The 15,553-nt window shown below is 40.8% G+C and overlaps 1 protein-coding gene and 1 long non-coding RNA gene across 3 annotated transcripts in view; one reads left to right on the forward strand and one right to left on the reverse strand.

The window, feature by feature from the left end:
* Positions 1–10,361, forward strand: part of HIVEP1 (HIVEP zinc finger 1) — a 135,691-nt gene extending 125,330 nt beyond the window's left edge. The window contains 3 exon segments of the mRNA XM_038584179.1: positions 6,032–6,543; positions 8,547–9,410; positions 9,413–10,361. Of these exon segments, the coding sequence (XP_038440107.1) occupies positions 6,032–6,543; positions 8,547–9,410; positions 9,413–9,763 (1,727 nt within the window). The 3' untranslated portion in view covers positions 9,764–10,361.
* On the reverse strand, positions 4,155–9,344 carry LOC111094072. Of its 2 annotated transcripts, none has more exons than XR_005384336.1 (5): positions 8,444–9,344; positions 5,577–6,385; positions 4,661–4,808; positions 4,406–4,564; positions 4,155–4,325 (listed from the first exon to the last, which is right to left on the reverse strand). It is a non-coding gene; the product is annotated as an uncharacterized LOC111094072 (long non-coding RNA). The 2 variants fall into 2 exon arrangements; XR_005384335.1 differs by having other exon boundaries at positions 4,481–4,564; positions 8,444–9,342.
* Positions 10,362–15,553: the final 5,192 nt, after the last annotated feature.

The raw sequence follows: 15,553 nt of genomic DNA on the forward strand, positions 1-15,553 counted from the left end.
ATTTTCATATGCTCTTTGCTTTCCAGTTGTCTTCTTTGGTGAAGTGTTTGTTCGGAAATCGTGCCCATTTTTTTAAAGTGTGATATTTGTTTACTTATTGTTGAATTTTCATATTTTTAAAATATATCCTAGATACCGTTTGTCAGAAATAGGATTTTCAGGGGGCACCTGAGTGGCTCAGTCAGTTAAGCATCTGCCTTCCACTCAGGTTATTCCAGGATTGAGCCCTGCATCGGGCTCCCTGCTCAGTGAGGACCCTGCTTCTCCTTCTGCCCCCTTACCCTGCTCGTATGCTCTGTCTCAAATAAATAAATAAAATCTTTCAAATCTTAAAAAAGGGGGATTTGCAGATGTTTTCTCACAGTCTATGCCAGTCTTTTTATTCTTTTTTGTTGTGTCTTTCTCAGAGAAAAAAGGTCTTTTTTAAATATTAATGAAACCCAGTTTATCAATTTTTTAAAATTATGCTTTTGATGTCATATGTAAGAAATCTTTGTCTACTCCAAAGTTACACAGATTTTCTACAGTTTTCTTTGAGAAGTTTTACAGTTTTGTATTTTACATTTAGATTTATTTTATAAAGTACGTGTCATTTTTTTCCTATGTGAATGTCCATTGTTTCAGCAACGTTTATTGAGAATACTGTCCTTTACCCATGGAACTGCCTTTGTCAAAATTTAGCTAACTATATTTGTGTGGTTTTTATCTTTGGATTCTCTCTACTGATCTGTTGGTTCCTATATGTCTGTCCTTCTGCCAATACCACATTGATTGGGTCTGAATTCTTTAACTTCCTTTCTTTTCCAAAATGGCTTTGGCTATTCTGATTTCTTTTCTTTCCCATAGAAATGTTAGAATCAGGTTGTCAATATCTGTAAAATGCCTGTGAGATTTTTAATAGAATTGTATTGCATCTTATAGGTCAGACTGGGGAGAAATGCTTTCATAACAATACTGAAACTTCCAGTCTATGAATATAGTACATCTCTTCATTTATTTCCTCCCTTTGGTTTCTTTAACTAATATTTTGTAGTTTTCAACATACAGATCCTGTACATTTTTAAAATTTATACCTGAGTATTTCATTATTTTGATGCTATATTAAATAGTATTGTAGTTCATTAGAATAAAATAGTTGTTCAATAGAATTCTAGTTCATTTGGTGGGTCATAGAGTTCTAAATAGATTTCTTATTATCCTTTTAATGTCTGAGTTTGTAGTAATACCTTCTTTTTCTTTCCTAATGCTGATAATTTGTATCTTCTTTTTTTCTTAGCCAGTATTATAGATGTTTATCAATTTTATCCTTTTTTTTTTTTCAAAGACTCAGCTTTTGACTTCATGTATTCTATCTGCTTTTCTTTTGTCAATTTCTTTATTTCCATTTCTCATCTCTATTATTTCCTTTCTGCTCCCTGCTTTGGGTTTTGTTTTTGTTTTCTTTTTCTAATTTCTAAAGGTGAGAACTCTGATTGAGACCTCTCTTCTAATAGAAGTGTTTGATACAGTAAATTTCCCAATAACCACTTCTTTAGCTGCCTTCCACAGTTTGCATGTTATATTTTAATTTTCATCTAGCTTAAAGTATTTCTGACCTTTCTTTGAGATTTTTTCTTTGACCCAAAGATTATTTAGGAATATGTTTTGTGAATCTGGAATATTGGGGGATTTTCACATATCTTCCAATTGTTGATTTCTAGTTTCATTCTGTTTTCATCCAAAAACATACTCTATATGACCTTTATTATTTGAAATTTGTTGAGGTTTGCTTTGTAGCTCTGAACATGGTATATATTGATGAATGTTCCATGTATACTTACAAGGAAAGCATATGTTGTTGGGTGTAATGTTCTATAACTGTCACTGGAACAAGTTATTTGATAGTTTTTCAGGCCTTTTATGTTCTTACTGACTTTCTGTATACTTGTTCCATCAGTTACTGAGACTGGAATGTTTAAGTCTTTAACCATAATTGTGAATTGGTTTATTATTTTTTCAGTTTTAGCTTCATTTAAAGGCTAAATGAGGGAGGCTCTGGCTTAGTTACTACAGATTTAGGATTATATATTTTCATAGTGAGGCAACTCCTGTATCATTATGCAATATTCCTGTTCTTGATAATATTCTTGATAATATTCTTTGTTCTAAAATCTACTTCATCTGAATTTAGTAGTTTTTCCATCTGTAATTTAGTTAATGTCATGAGGTATATCTTTCTCCAAACTTTACTTTCAATCTATTTATGTCTTTATATTTAAAATAGGTTTCTTGTACACAATACGTACTTGGCACTTGCTTTTTTATCCAGTCTAGCAGTTTCTGTCCTTTAATTCATGTGTTAGAACATTCCTTTTAATGATATTTTTCATGTAGTAGAATAAAACGTATCATCTTGCCAGCTGTTTATTTCTTCTTTTTCTTTTTGACTTAACCAAGCATTTTTTATGATTCTGTTTCATCTCCTCCTTGACTTTTTATTTATGCCTTTTTAAAAAATTTAGTTGTCTTCCTTCAAATAATGCTACCTTACTTTACATGTAAAGACTTTGTAACAGTGTATTCACAATTCCTCCTTTCCATCCTTTGTGCTGTTGTTTTCATTCCTTCTACATTTACTGATGCTGTAAACACACGGTACATTGTGACTGCTGCAGACATTCAGTTGCCTTTCAGAGCAAGCAATTTAAACTCTAGAGAAGTACTTTTATCTTTATCATATTTCTGATGTTCTTCATTTTTTGTGTGTGTAGATCCACATTCTCATCTGATACCAAATTCCTTTAACATTTATTGTGAAGTATGTCTGTTGTCAGTGAGTCCCCTCAGTTTAGGTTTTTCTAAGGAAGCCTGCATTTCTCCTTTGCCTTTGAATATTGACAATGAGCATAGAATTCTGGGTTGGGCCATTTTCCTGTCATTATTACTTTACTTTCCATTTGTCTCATTTCGGTTTTTTTCGTCATTTTCCATCTCTCAGCTGAAATTCCCACTGGACATTGCAGATTGTCCACTTTTCCCAGCAGAGACTTTAATACATCACTTATTTTAAATTCTCTGACACTTCTAGCATCTGTGTCATATCCAACTAATTCTGATTGCTTTTTCTCTTCTGCGTATGTTTTTTTTCCTGCCTTTTTGTATGCCCTGTAATTTTTGTTGAAAGCTAGACATCTTGTGTAAGACAGTGGAGACTGTGTAGTCTTTCCACCTTATAAGGGGCATGTGTCTCCTGCTGGGCCTTTAGTATGGGCACTAGAGTTTCTCTAGTTAGGAGTCCAACCACACATGACAGATTTGCTGTAGCGATGGCAACCCTCAGAGCACCAGAGTCTTCAGATTCTTATGTAGAGGACTTGTTTTTGAGGTGGTGGGTGGGTTACCAGAGCAGTATGCATGTGATGCCCAACTCAGTCCCAGTCTTAGGTCTTCCCTTTGTACCATGTCTCAGTGAGAGTCACTTGACATATTCCAGCAGTTTTTGGCTGTTAACTGTCCCTTCAAGGTCTTAGCTCAGCATTGAGGGGTGAGGAGGAGGACAGGATGCCATCTCTGTTCTGATTTGGCCTCTGTCTCCCATATGTACCATGTTCTTAGGTTTCTGGGCTGTGGCCTTTGTGTTCCTCCACCACTTCTTCAGCTGTTGTGGTGGACCCAGCTGGTAATCCTGTTCCTCCTCATGTAGCAGAGCTGTTTTTTTTTTTTTTTCTCCTTTTCTTCCCCTTTCCCCACTGCAGTAAGTTTTCACCAGTGTCCTGAGGGCAGCAATGCATGTACCTGTCCCTTTACAGGGTCGTGTTTTTCCCTAGGGGGAGAGGGGAAGTGGATCCAAGTGGAATGTCTTGCTCCATCTCTGTGGCTACCACTCCTGTCCCCCAGATGTGGATTGCAGTGCATACTGAGCACTCTTTTCTGTGAGCACTGGAATGGGGTTCATGACATAGAGCCTACAGGAGAGCATAGCTTCAGAGGATTCACACAATAGCTGGCTCTAACCAACCCATCAGCTGCTTAGCTGAATTCTTCCAGCCAGTATCCCATTGCATCCACCCTAGATGATGCAGGCTTGTGTCTCCTCTCTTCCTGCAGACATGGTCTTTCAACTCTTTGAATGACCAGGACCTTAGCTTTACAAGGAATATGAAAAAGTCATAAATCAAAATGAGACCTGTTTTTTATTTTTTTTAAATAGAATAATCATTTTTAAGATAAAGCAGGTTTCATCCCAGTTAGACTTTGTAGCAGGGCTGACCTCTGATGAAATCAGCCTCCCTTCCAGTAATCTGTTCTCCTAATCATCTGGTGTCTTCTGATTTTCTTCAACTTCTCTTTAAGAGGAAAAAAAAAAAAAAGTAAAAGTGTCTGATTTAGCACTATCATGGTAAACTCAAAACAAATTGGGACTGACCCTCCAATTTTAGAATTTCAAACATCAGACAGTGTTTCAGAGACGTATCTGTGAAGCAGGAGGCAGGGAAATTACCCAGAAATCACCCATTCCATCTCTAGCATGGGCAGCTGGTGGGATTCAGTAAATCAGTGTTATTTTATAGCAAAACAGCAAAACCTGTAAGGCAAAAAAAGCAAATGAAATCACATTTTAAAGTAACCGACATACATATATTTTGTCCTCGGATATTTTAATTGTAAAAGTAACACATACTTGAGATAGACAACTTAAGGGGATCCCTGCGTGGCTCAGTGGTTTGGTGCCCTGCCTTCGGCCCAGGGCATGATCCTGGGATCCCAGGATCAAGTCCCACATCAGGCTTTCTGGGTGGAGCCTGCTTCTCCTCTGTGTCTCTGCCTCTCTGAATGAATAAATAAGTAAAATCTTAAAAAAAAAAAAAAAAAAAAAAAAGACAACCTAAAAATTCTAATCCATTCCATCTTCTTGAAATAATCACCCTTAAATGTTTTGGTGTCAATCCTTTGAGGCTTTTCTCTAAGAACTTACCTTTGTAATATACAAGGACTGGTAAAATAAATTAATATGCAGACCTTTTGGGATATGCAGGAAATAAACCTCTCTCCAAAAAATATGTGTAAAACAGAACATTAAAAAGTACGTATAAATATAGAATATTTCAAAGCTAAGCTGAATACTCTGTGATGTCTTTATTATTGCTCATGACAAAGAATTGGGGTGAGGTTTTGCATTTATCCTCCATTTAACTTTTTAAAGTTTATTAGCTTTCCAAGTTGGAAAGCACATTTAATGTTGTAATATTTTTTAAACAGATGAAGTTTTAAATCTAGTTCCACGTGAGCTTATGAAAATTTTGAAACTATTTGAAACCTGGACCTTCTTGAATGTTCTTTGTTAAAACACAGTCCCACTGGGGTCATGAGGCTCATATGAATGACTTCTAGTCAATGTTCCTCTTCGTGTGAGTTGAATTATCATAGAAAAAATGATGGAAAGATTCAGCATCTCTCTTAGTAAAACAGAAAAGAAAAAGGTAGAAGTCTTAAATATTAAAGAATATTACTACTCTGAGGACAGTGGAAACCTAAAATACTATTCACATATTAATTCAAATATTTGATATATCGTCAAATAAAATTAGTTTGCTTACAAATATGAATGGCATCAGAGTTGTTTTAATTTTAATAAAAGGGAGACACAAGGAGGTAGAAAGAGCTCAGGAAGAATTGTGTTGAACTCTTGAATTTCTGTATATCTTCTAGTTGAGGCCTTTTTTTCTGATTTTCTTGATATATTACCCTTGCCTCTACTCTCCTGAGGTCCATTTCATGTCCTGCTTCCCTAACAAGTGTCCTGGACATGCCGCTGTCAGCACCTCCCTTTTCTGATCCCTGGACTGACTGGCCCATTCTTCCCCTGGCCACTCTCCTTGGCTAACCTGTGGGCTTTCTGTGGGTACAGACTTGTCTGTTCTATTCTTCAGCATTGCAAAGCTTATAAATAATAATAATAATAATAATAATAATAATAATAATAATAATAAAAGGTTGTATTTGTCCACGTGTAAAACATTGTATAACGTAGCCACTTGGTTGTTTTCGTTAGATGAAAAGCAGAGATTTGGTTTCGAGCGGTCTGGGTATGACCTTGAAGACTCTGATGGGCCGGATGAAGACGATAACGAAAATGAAGATGACGATGAAGACAGTCAAGCAGAATCTGTGTTGTCAGCAGCTCCCTCCGTTACAGCCAGCCCGCAGCACCTTCCATCTAGAAGTAGCCTCCAGGACTCTGGGAGTGTGGAGGAGGACATCAGGATTGCTGACTGCTTCTCGGGGGTGCACACCGACCCGATGGACGTTCTGCCCAGAGCCTTGCCCACCAAGATGACTGTGCTTAGCACACTGCAGTCAGACCAGAGCAGGAAGCCAGAATCTCCAGGGAAGACCCGGCAGCAGGCTGCAAAAGATGGAGAAGAACCAACTACTCCCGTAGACTCTTCTAGGTCACCCAAAGCTGCACCCAGATCCCCATGTCACCAAATGTCTGTAGACTACCCTGACTCAGAAGAAATTCTGGGAAGTTCTGTGGCAGGAAAGACTATTACTTTAACACAGGTAAATGTTTATTGCTTTCCTTTTGTTTAACCTGTTAAATAGGGGGATCCTAATGGCTTAAGAAAATAACGTACTAAAGTTACTGATTTATGGCCAAACCAGTTTCTTAGGCTTAATTTTTTGTTTTACTTGAAGGCAAAGAACAATTATGTTTTTGGCTCCTTGCTAGTTATTTTAATCAGAGCTCACATATTGTATCACAAATCTGTGAAAGGACCAAATGGATCTTTAAAAATATACTCATTTGAAAAAATATCTATGTGCCCATTGGGAACATGAATCTCAGAACCTGTTTGTCCCAGTGCTCACTCTGAGTTGTTTCTCCCACTGATATATGATATGATGAATTTGCACTAAATTATCCAAACATTTTGCACTTTGTGCCTGTCAGCAAGACAGCTACCAGTTTCTGTGGCAAAGTTAGCGTGACACCAAAAAAACCTATCAAGAAGTTCACTTTGCTTGAGTGATCAGATTGCTGTGGCAGCTTTAGAGCTTCTTGCCGGCAAACCAGCTCAGGGCCAGACACACATGCCTGTGGAAAGTCACCCTACGTGTTATGGGAACGTGTCTCTGCTCTTACCCCTGGTGGCTCATGAGGAATGTTTAAATCTGTGACGAGTACGTTCATCTCCCTGACACTTCTCTTACCTCTAGTATTGACCATGGCGGTAGAGTTTATTTCTAAATGTGGCAGATTTTGGTTTGGTAAGTAACACTGGAGAGAAATAAAGACTGTGCAAGCTCAGATTTCTGTAGACTATTCTAAAGTAATATAATTTAACTTAATTGCAGTAATAAATTATATTTGATATTTAAATTAATACATAAATTAATGCAGCCCTGCAATGTAGATATGGTCAAGAAAAATTTAATATTAAGGTGATAATCTTGGGCAGGAGGGAGATTGGCGAGATTTATCCCTTTTCATGACTTCCAGAATGGTCACCTACACTCTCGGCTTCTCTGTCCTAAAATCACTTTACATACCTGCCAGTGCCTAGAAATCTGGTTTTCAGTAGACATTTCATAAACTTACAAATGAAGGAAGGAATAAACAACTGCAGGCTTTTATCAATGACAACTCAATATTTCAAAAATAATCCTCCAGGGCAGCCTGGGGGACTCAGCGGTTTAGCACTGCCTTGAGCCCAGGGCCTGATCCTGCAGACCCCCGGGATGGAATCCCATATCGGGCTCCCTGCATGGAGCCTGCTTCTCCCTCTGTCCGTGTCTCTGCCTCTCTCTCTCTCTCTCTGTGTGTGTGTGTGTGTGTCTCTCATGAATAAATAAATAAAATTAAAAAAAAAAAATAACCCTCCAGTTGATTTTCCCCTTCGACTCGATATTCGTAGCCAACTAATGCCACAATTTCTCAATTAACTCCTAATCTCTAAAATAGGGTACAGCTGAGCTAGTGGTGCCAATAATAATAACAGAAATAGAACAGCAATAGAGTTATGGCTACATCTCAAGGTTAATTCCTGTATAAATGAGATGATGCCCACGAAATGTCTGAAAAATGCAAACAGTATTATACAAAATGTGTTGCTGTTATTTGTACTAGAGATTAAAGGCATAATAGATTTTTTTTTTTTTAAGTTGGCAATTTATCTTTTAAAATGAAAGCATCGGGATCCCTGGGTGGCTCGGCGGTTTGGCACCTGCCTTTGGCCCAGGGCACAATCCTGGGGTTCTGGGATCGAGTCCCGCATCAGGCTCCCTGCATGGAGCCTGCTTCTCCCTCTGCCTGTCTCTGCCCCGCCCCCTCTGTGTGTGTGTGTGTGTGTGTGTGTGTGTGTGTGTGTGTCTATCATGAATCAATAAATAAAAATTTAAAAAAATAAAAAGTAAAATGAAAGCACCATTTTCAGAAAGCTTGTAATGTGTGGACACATACACGTGCTTCCGCGTCTCTGGGCAGAAGAGATTGTTCTGCCACCGTTTAGCTCAGGGCCCGACGAAGCTGTGCTGGTAAAAGGCCCCTGCGTCTTGTCTTCCAGAGCACAGGATCCGTAAGACTCCCTCCTCCCGCGGCGGAGCCCGGCCTTCCGGCAGCAGCGGAGCTTCCTTCGGGGGCCTCCCCGCAGCCCGACGCGCTCGAGCAGAAGCAGCAGGTGACGCTCCAGCCGCCGGCAGGCCTGCCCTCGCCCCAGACTCATCTGTTCAGCCACCTGCCTTTGCACTCCCAGCAGCAGTCGAGGACACCCTACAACATGGTTCCAGTGGGCGGGATCCACGTGGTGCCCGCCGGCCTCACCTACTCCACGTTCGTCCCCATTCAAGCAGGGCCAATGCAGCTGACGATTCCCGCCGTCAACGTCATCCACAGGACTGTGGGCGCTCCCGGGGATGCCGTCCCCGAAGTGTCTGGCCCCGCAAACCCCACCGGAGTGGCCGAGTTAAGCGGAGTCGTGCCGTGCATCCCCATCGGCCAGATCCGGGTGCCGGGCCTTCAGAACCTCAGTACTCCCGGCCTGCAGCCTCTCCCGTCGCTGAGCATGGAAACCGTCAACATCCTGGGCCTCGCCAACACCAACCTGGCCCCACAGGTGCACCCGCCGGGGCTCGCCCTGAACGCCGTGGGGCTGCAGGTTCTGACGGCCAGCCCGTCGCCCCAGGGCAGCCCCACCCCGCAGGCGCACATCCCAGGCCTCCAGATCCTGAACATCGCGTTGCCCACCCTCATCCCCTCGGTGAGTCAGGTGCCCGTGGACGCGCAGGGCGCCGCCGAGCTACCGGCCTCCCAGAGCCGGGCGCGGGAGGCGCAGCCCAAGCCCGCGGCGGCAGTCAGCGCGCAGCAGGGCGGCAGGACCACGTCTCCTCAGGGCTCGCCTCAGGCGCAGCGGGCCCCCGCGAGCAGAGTCCCCGAAGCCCCCGCCCCGCCCCCGCCAGGGACCACGCCCGGCCCGACGACGGCTGCCGGAAAATGGACGCCGCGGGGAAGGCAGCCCCGGGGCCTCACGGGAAGCCCGCCCCGGGGCCTCACGGGAAGCCGCCGCCGGAAGTCCCGCCGCCGTCGGGGCCCTTGGAGCCGCCGTTGCCGGGGCGGCCCGAAGCCTTCCCGGAGCCCCCGGGCCGGCGGACCCCGTCCCCCGACAGGCGGGGGCCCGACAGGCGGGGGCCCAGGCCGGCCGTGCTGCCCCGGAGGCAGGCCGTCGCGCAGTTCAGCGACGTGAGTAGCGACGACGACGAGGACAGGCTTGTGATAGCCACCTAGGGGTCTTTGTGGGGGGGGCGGGGGGCTGGTTCTGTTTGGTTTTTTGGTGGTTTTTTTTGTTTTTGTTTTTTTTTATATAACACTTAAAGGTTTCTTTGAAAACCCTCCTTTCCTTAAAGCACATTTTTCTGACATAAACTCATGACTAATCTTTGTGCAATCATGAACTTTTGACCAATAATTGTTGTTTTTGTGTCCGCTCCAGCCATTTTTGTACATGTTGTATAGACACTCGTGCCTTTTAGGAGTTTTACGTTTAGAAGCTGTACAGATTGTTGAATATCTATATACATAAAAAATATATATTATATATGTATATGAAAACCAGGTAGTTATTTGTGTTTAGAAGAAAACAAAACAAAACACCCCGTCAAATCAAATGATTAAATTATATGTTGCACTGTTAAATATAAATTTTTATGGCTGTGGGGCAGAGTTTCTGTGTATAAATTAGTATGTAAACTCCATATTTATTGTATTCATATTAGTCTTTGAAAATGGGTCTGTCCTTCTTGTGTAAAAGACCGTAACTTTACACTTCAGACAGATTTTTTCTGTGTCATGAAATGTTTCAGTAAAATATTGTTTACTGACTTTACCACTGCTTAAGCCGTGCCTTCTTTCCATATCCAGGATCAGAAAAGGCCCCTAGGCCCCATTCTTTCCGCGCTCACCCCCACCCTTATTTTTGAGAAACGGGGGGCCTGACGGGTGTTACTACCGTGTGAAATTCAGTGCGATCCAAACGGCCAAGGCCTAGTTTTCTTATTTGTGAGGGGACTCGTTTTATAGCCGCTAACTTTGTAGAAGGTTCAGTCCTCATGAACACGGTCTGCAGATACTTGGAGCACTCGGCCTGCAACAGGCAGCGTTCCTAAATGCGGGTGTGACGGTTTCTGGTTAACAGAAATCAAATTAAAAGACGATTGTCAAAAAAATAAAATTAAAAAACGATTGTCCGGAGAACTTGGATGAGGCCCCGTGAAACCGGTTTCTCAGGCTCCATCCCCAGGTCTGTCCATCAGCCAAAGGCTCTTCATTGCCTCCTAACAAGCCCTACTGATTATCTCGGAGAGCTCTTGACCAAAACCAAAACGCAGAGGGTCCCAAGATTTACGGAAGAACGGAATTCAAACTTCTGAATTACTTACGTGACTCTCTTTAGAAATGATCCTTTCCTGTCCTGGGAGGCTTAGCCGGCCTTACCCATTCAGAAAAGAATTCACAGTCCCCATGGCCATGATATGCATTATTAAGCATTACACATGCTTGGTTTGTGAGAAAGTGTTTTAATGCTGGAACTGAATATGTAATATATCATTAAGGCAATGTATTCACATTTTTTAAAGGCCTCCTTCATGGGGATACAGGGGTATGAAGCTGGTGAGACGACAGACCATTGGGTGAAGTATTTTCAGTTGTTTCCAGACCTGCTGTTGGCCGGCCACTGCTTTCTATAATTTCTGGAAGGGCACCTGCCATCTTGGCCTGCATGCCCTGTACCGAATTAACAACCTCTAGAGTGCGTTCTGGCCCCAGCAGGCCCTGATGGGTCTGTGGTCCTTTTGATGTGTGCTAGAATTTTTATTTACATTTATTTCTCAAAAATAAACCTCTATTTTATATTCCAAGATTTGAAAAGAATTCTAGAAACTTACAAGAACTGCATTGCTCTGTCAATATAGTTGTTGAAAATGAGGTCCATTACTCATCAAATCTCTCAAAGTTAATGTTTTTTTGATTTCATGTCATGCTTTCTATTATATTTTTTATTGTATTTTGCCTAAAATTTTAAAGCAGTATAGCAAACATTTTTATTCTATAATCATATTTTAGGTATGTATAACTTCTCTAAATTCAAAAGTAATGCTCAGAATTTTGGGATTGGGATTTCTTTTTTATTTTGTATGAATTCTATTAATGGATGAATTCCATTAATTTTAAAATTTTCCTACATTTAACCAAACACCAATGTGTGATATACTTGGATGCTCCCTTGAGGATTTGATAATGCTGTAATAGATCTTAAGCTTCTTTTGTAGTCTTGAGTTTTCAAGATTCATTACATTATACACATACCTTTAATATTAGTGATTTTACTACTTCAATGTGGTTTTCACATAGTTTGCTAGTATGCAGCTAAGTGAGAAACATTCTCAAAGTCTGAGCCATTATATTTTGAAATAGTCACATAAACAAAATCTAAGGGAATAATTTTGGACACTTGATGCAAAGTCATCTTTTCCCACAGAGCACTGATATCCTTAAATATAAGTGACTTGCAAATAATGCAATCCATAGAGCTGGTGAGCCTACATTTGACTTTTATTCTCTTGTACTGTCACGGAAGACCCAGGTCACTGGAGAAATAGACCACAGTGACCATAGCAAATCTCTGTGATAAGTTGTTAGCCAAACAAGTGAAAAGCATAATGAGACAATTTCAGTATCTCCTTATGTGAACCCACTACAGTATCACTCTCAGAAGTGGTGGAAAATAGCTAAAGATTCAAAGGTCTTGTAGGCATCTGGCTGGCTCAGTTGGTAGGGCATGTGACGCTTGATCCTCCTCATGGTCATGAGTTCGAGCCCCACATCAGATGTGGAGATTACTTTTAAAAAATAAAGCTCACCTAATAAAACTTCTTAAAAAAAAAAGTCACCTTTCTAGTTATTAAGGGTTGATATATCTGTTTTATGAAAACTGTTGGATTAACAAGTTAGTGGCATTCAAGTCACTTCATTCTCCAAACTTTAGGCTACGATGAGACTTAATTTTTTCAGAATGATGATTAACTGATAATATTTCACAAAGAGATTTTGTTTCTCTTTTTTTTTTAATAATACAGCAGTGACTTTCATTTCACAGGAACACTGTAAATAACACTCATATTAATCTCTAATCAGAATTTTAAATGATAGGGCTTAACAAGGCTTATGGAGATGTTCATTATTTTCGTTGGAAAACTGTCAAGGTATTTCTTGATGCATGCTCAGGTCAAAATATAACATCAGTGCTCTTCTTTACTTTTCTGTTTTTAAGCTTATGTTTTGAGATCAAGTTTAAGCAACATGAAAGGGTGACTTTCATTAAAGTAATTTTGTCTCAAAACTATGTAAATTCTAAACACAGGATATTAAATCTAAGACTAGAATCTTCTTCTAAACTGGTATCCCATGACTTTGAATTATCTATTTAATATTCAATGAAGGTTGTTATATGGGATTATTTTAATAACCTTGACTCTGCCATCATTACAAAAAAATGAAAGAGAGCAAATTTAAAGCAAAAAATGTAAAATATTTTCTCCGCCAGTTATATAATTTGAAAGTCATGAGGCTCTTGCCTCTGTTGGGTTCATTTAGAGCCTTGCATATACCAGAGTACTGCATATGCCAGTACTCTGTTGTGGACATCAGAGTACATCAGGCATGAAAAAGTCTCAGGCATCCCAAATCCAGCATTTGTGCTAAGTACCAACCAACTCCAATATAATGCAAGATACAGAAGAAATTAGAAGGCACGCTTTCTGTCCCAAAGGAGCATGCTTGCCTAAGACTCAGGCCATATAAACTAGAGAATAATAATAGGCCACACACATCTTAGAAATCACAGACTATAAACATTTTGAGAGGTAAGAAAGTTATCTTAAGTAATTAAAGAATGATTTGTGTATGTTGGGGACTGCTGCATTTTGAAGAAGGAATGGGATTTGGGACTTTAGAAATGTTGCTAGGCAAAAAAAAAAAAAAAGAAAGAAATGTTGCTAGGCAGTAGAACAGAAGTAACTGAGATGACCATGCTACTTAAAAATCATGCTGGGGGAGCGGAGGAGGGTGCGCCTGGATGGTACACTCGGTTGAGCAACAGACTCTTGGTTTCAGCTCAAGTCATGATCTCAGAGTCCTGGGATCAGACTCTGGACTTAGCATAGAGTCGGCTAAAGTTTCTCCCTCTCCCTCAGCCCCTACCCCCTCTTACTCTCTCTCTTTCTCTCTCTCTCTCTCAAATAAAATATTTTTTTGTTGTTGTTTTTAATGTGCCTGGGAAGCAGTCTAAGTGGAAAAGAAGATTCACTCAGGCTTTCAACAAATATTTATTTAGCACCAACAGTATAGAGAGCACTTTGGAGAGACAAATTTAATGCAAATTAGTGTCTACCCTCTAGGAGCTTAAGGTCTAGTAGAAGAGTAAGTGTAAGACACAGAGCTTCTCAAGAGAAGTAAGAGTGGAACCATAGTTCCCCTTTATTCTCTGTTTCACTTTCTGTGGTTTCAGTTAACCGTGGTCAACCTCAGGCAGAGGCAGGTGGTCCGCCACCCTCCCCCACCTCTTCCCTCCTGCCCCTTCACTCTCCCACCCTCCCCCCCCCCCCCCCCCCGCTTGCCCCCACGCGCATTCTCAGTAGGTAAGTAGTATAGCCTAATACCATGTTACAGTGCCTGTGTCATTCCCCCTGACTCCCATCTTGTCACATATCATCACAAGAAGGGTGAGTATGGTACAGTAAGGTATTTTAAGAAAAAGAGATCACATTCATGTAATTTCTATTATAGTATAAAATTGTTCTGTATTATTCATCTTTATTGTTCTTTCACTGTGCCTCATTTGTAAGTTAAACTTTATCATAGGTATGTGTGTACTAGAAAGAACATAGTAAATAGAGGGTTCAGTATTATCCGTGGCTTCAGGCATCCAGTGAAAGGAGTCTTGGAACATTTTCCCATGGATAACAGGGGGCTACTGTACAACCAAGAGTATTAATGCAAATAAGGGGGAGCTCCTGGTTGAATTGATCAGGGAGCACTTTCTGGAGCATGTGATATTTAAATTTGCCCTTGAAGGAACGTCACTAAGCAGAAACAGTAGAAGGGAGGACATTACAGAGGGATGTGGAGGGCAACCAATATTTATCCCCACTATGTATTATTTATCATCTCATTTGAATGTGTTATTTTCCCATTTTCTAGACAAGAAACCTGCATCTCTCATTGTTTTGAATTTTCATCATGCTCCTGCAGGAGATGGTATTTGAGTCACAAGATTGCACAACAGCAGTGTTGCACAGAACCAGAGGTGCAGGAAGCCTGAAGAAGGATCAAGATGAAAGAAGCAGACAATGTTTTTAGTGGTGTAGCAAGCACCCGACAAAGCCATGGTGATACTGTGGAGAGCAAGGGACAGAACTGAAGATGATTAAAAGTGTGTTGTCTCTTCACATGAAGAGTCACAGAGTCATTCATGCAGGGAGGAGAGTGTTATTTCTTTAATGGGCGAATAATTTAGGGGAAGAACTGGCAATAACAGGACAGAAAAGTGAGGAGGAGAAGGAAGTAATACAGGGAGCATGGAAGGCAAACACAATTCATGACTGAACTGGCCACAGTATTTTTTTTTAATTGGTGGACTCAATAAAATTATAGGAGACATTTATTGATAATGCAAATAGATGAGGATCAGTGTCCAAGAAGATTGGACCAACTGGAGAGATGGACTGGGTTTGAGACAAAATTTAATAGGAAAAATTAAACTGTATTTAAAAATGTAGGGATCCCTGGGTGGCACAGCGGTTTGGCGCCTGCCTTTGGCCCAGGGCGCGATCCTGGAGACCCGGGATCGAATCCCACGTCGGGCTCCTGGTGCATGGAGCCTGCTTCTCCCTCTGCCTGTGTCTCTGCCTCTCTCTCTCTCTCTGTGACTATCATGAATAAATAAATAAAATCTTTAAAAAATAATAATAATAAAATAAAAATAAAAATGTAGCAGTTTGATTTATACAAAGTTCAGTA

This window comes from Canis lupus, chromosome 35 (assembly GCF_011100685.1).
Source record: "Canis lupus familiaris isolate Mischka breed German Shepherd chromosome 35, alternate assembly UU_Cfam_GSD_1.0, whole genome shotgun sequence".
In the NCBI taxonomy this organism is placed as follows: domain Eukaryota; kingdom Metazoa; phylum Chordata; class Mammalia; order Carnivora; family Canidae; genus Canis; species Canis lupus.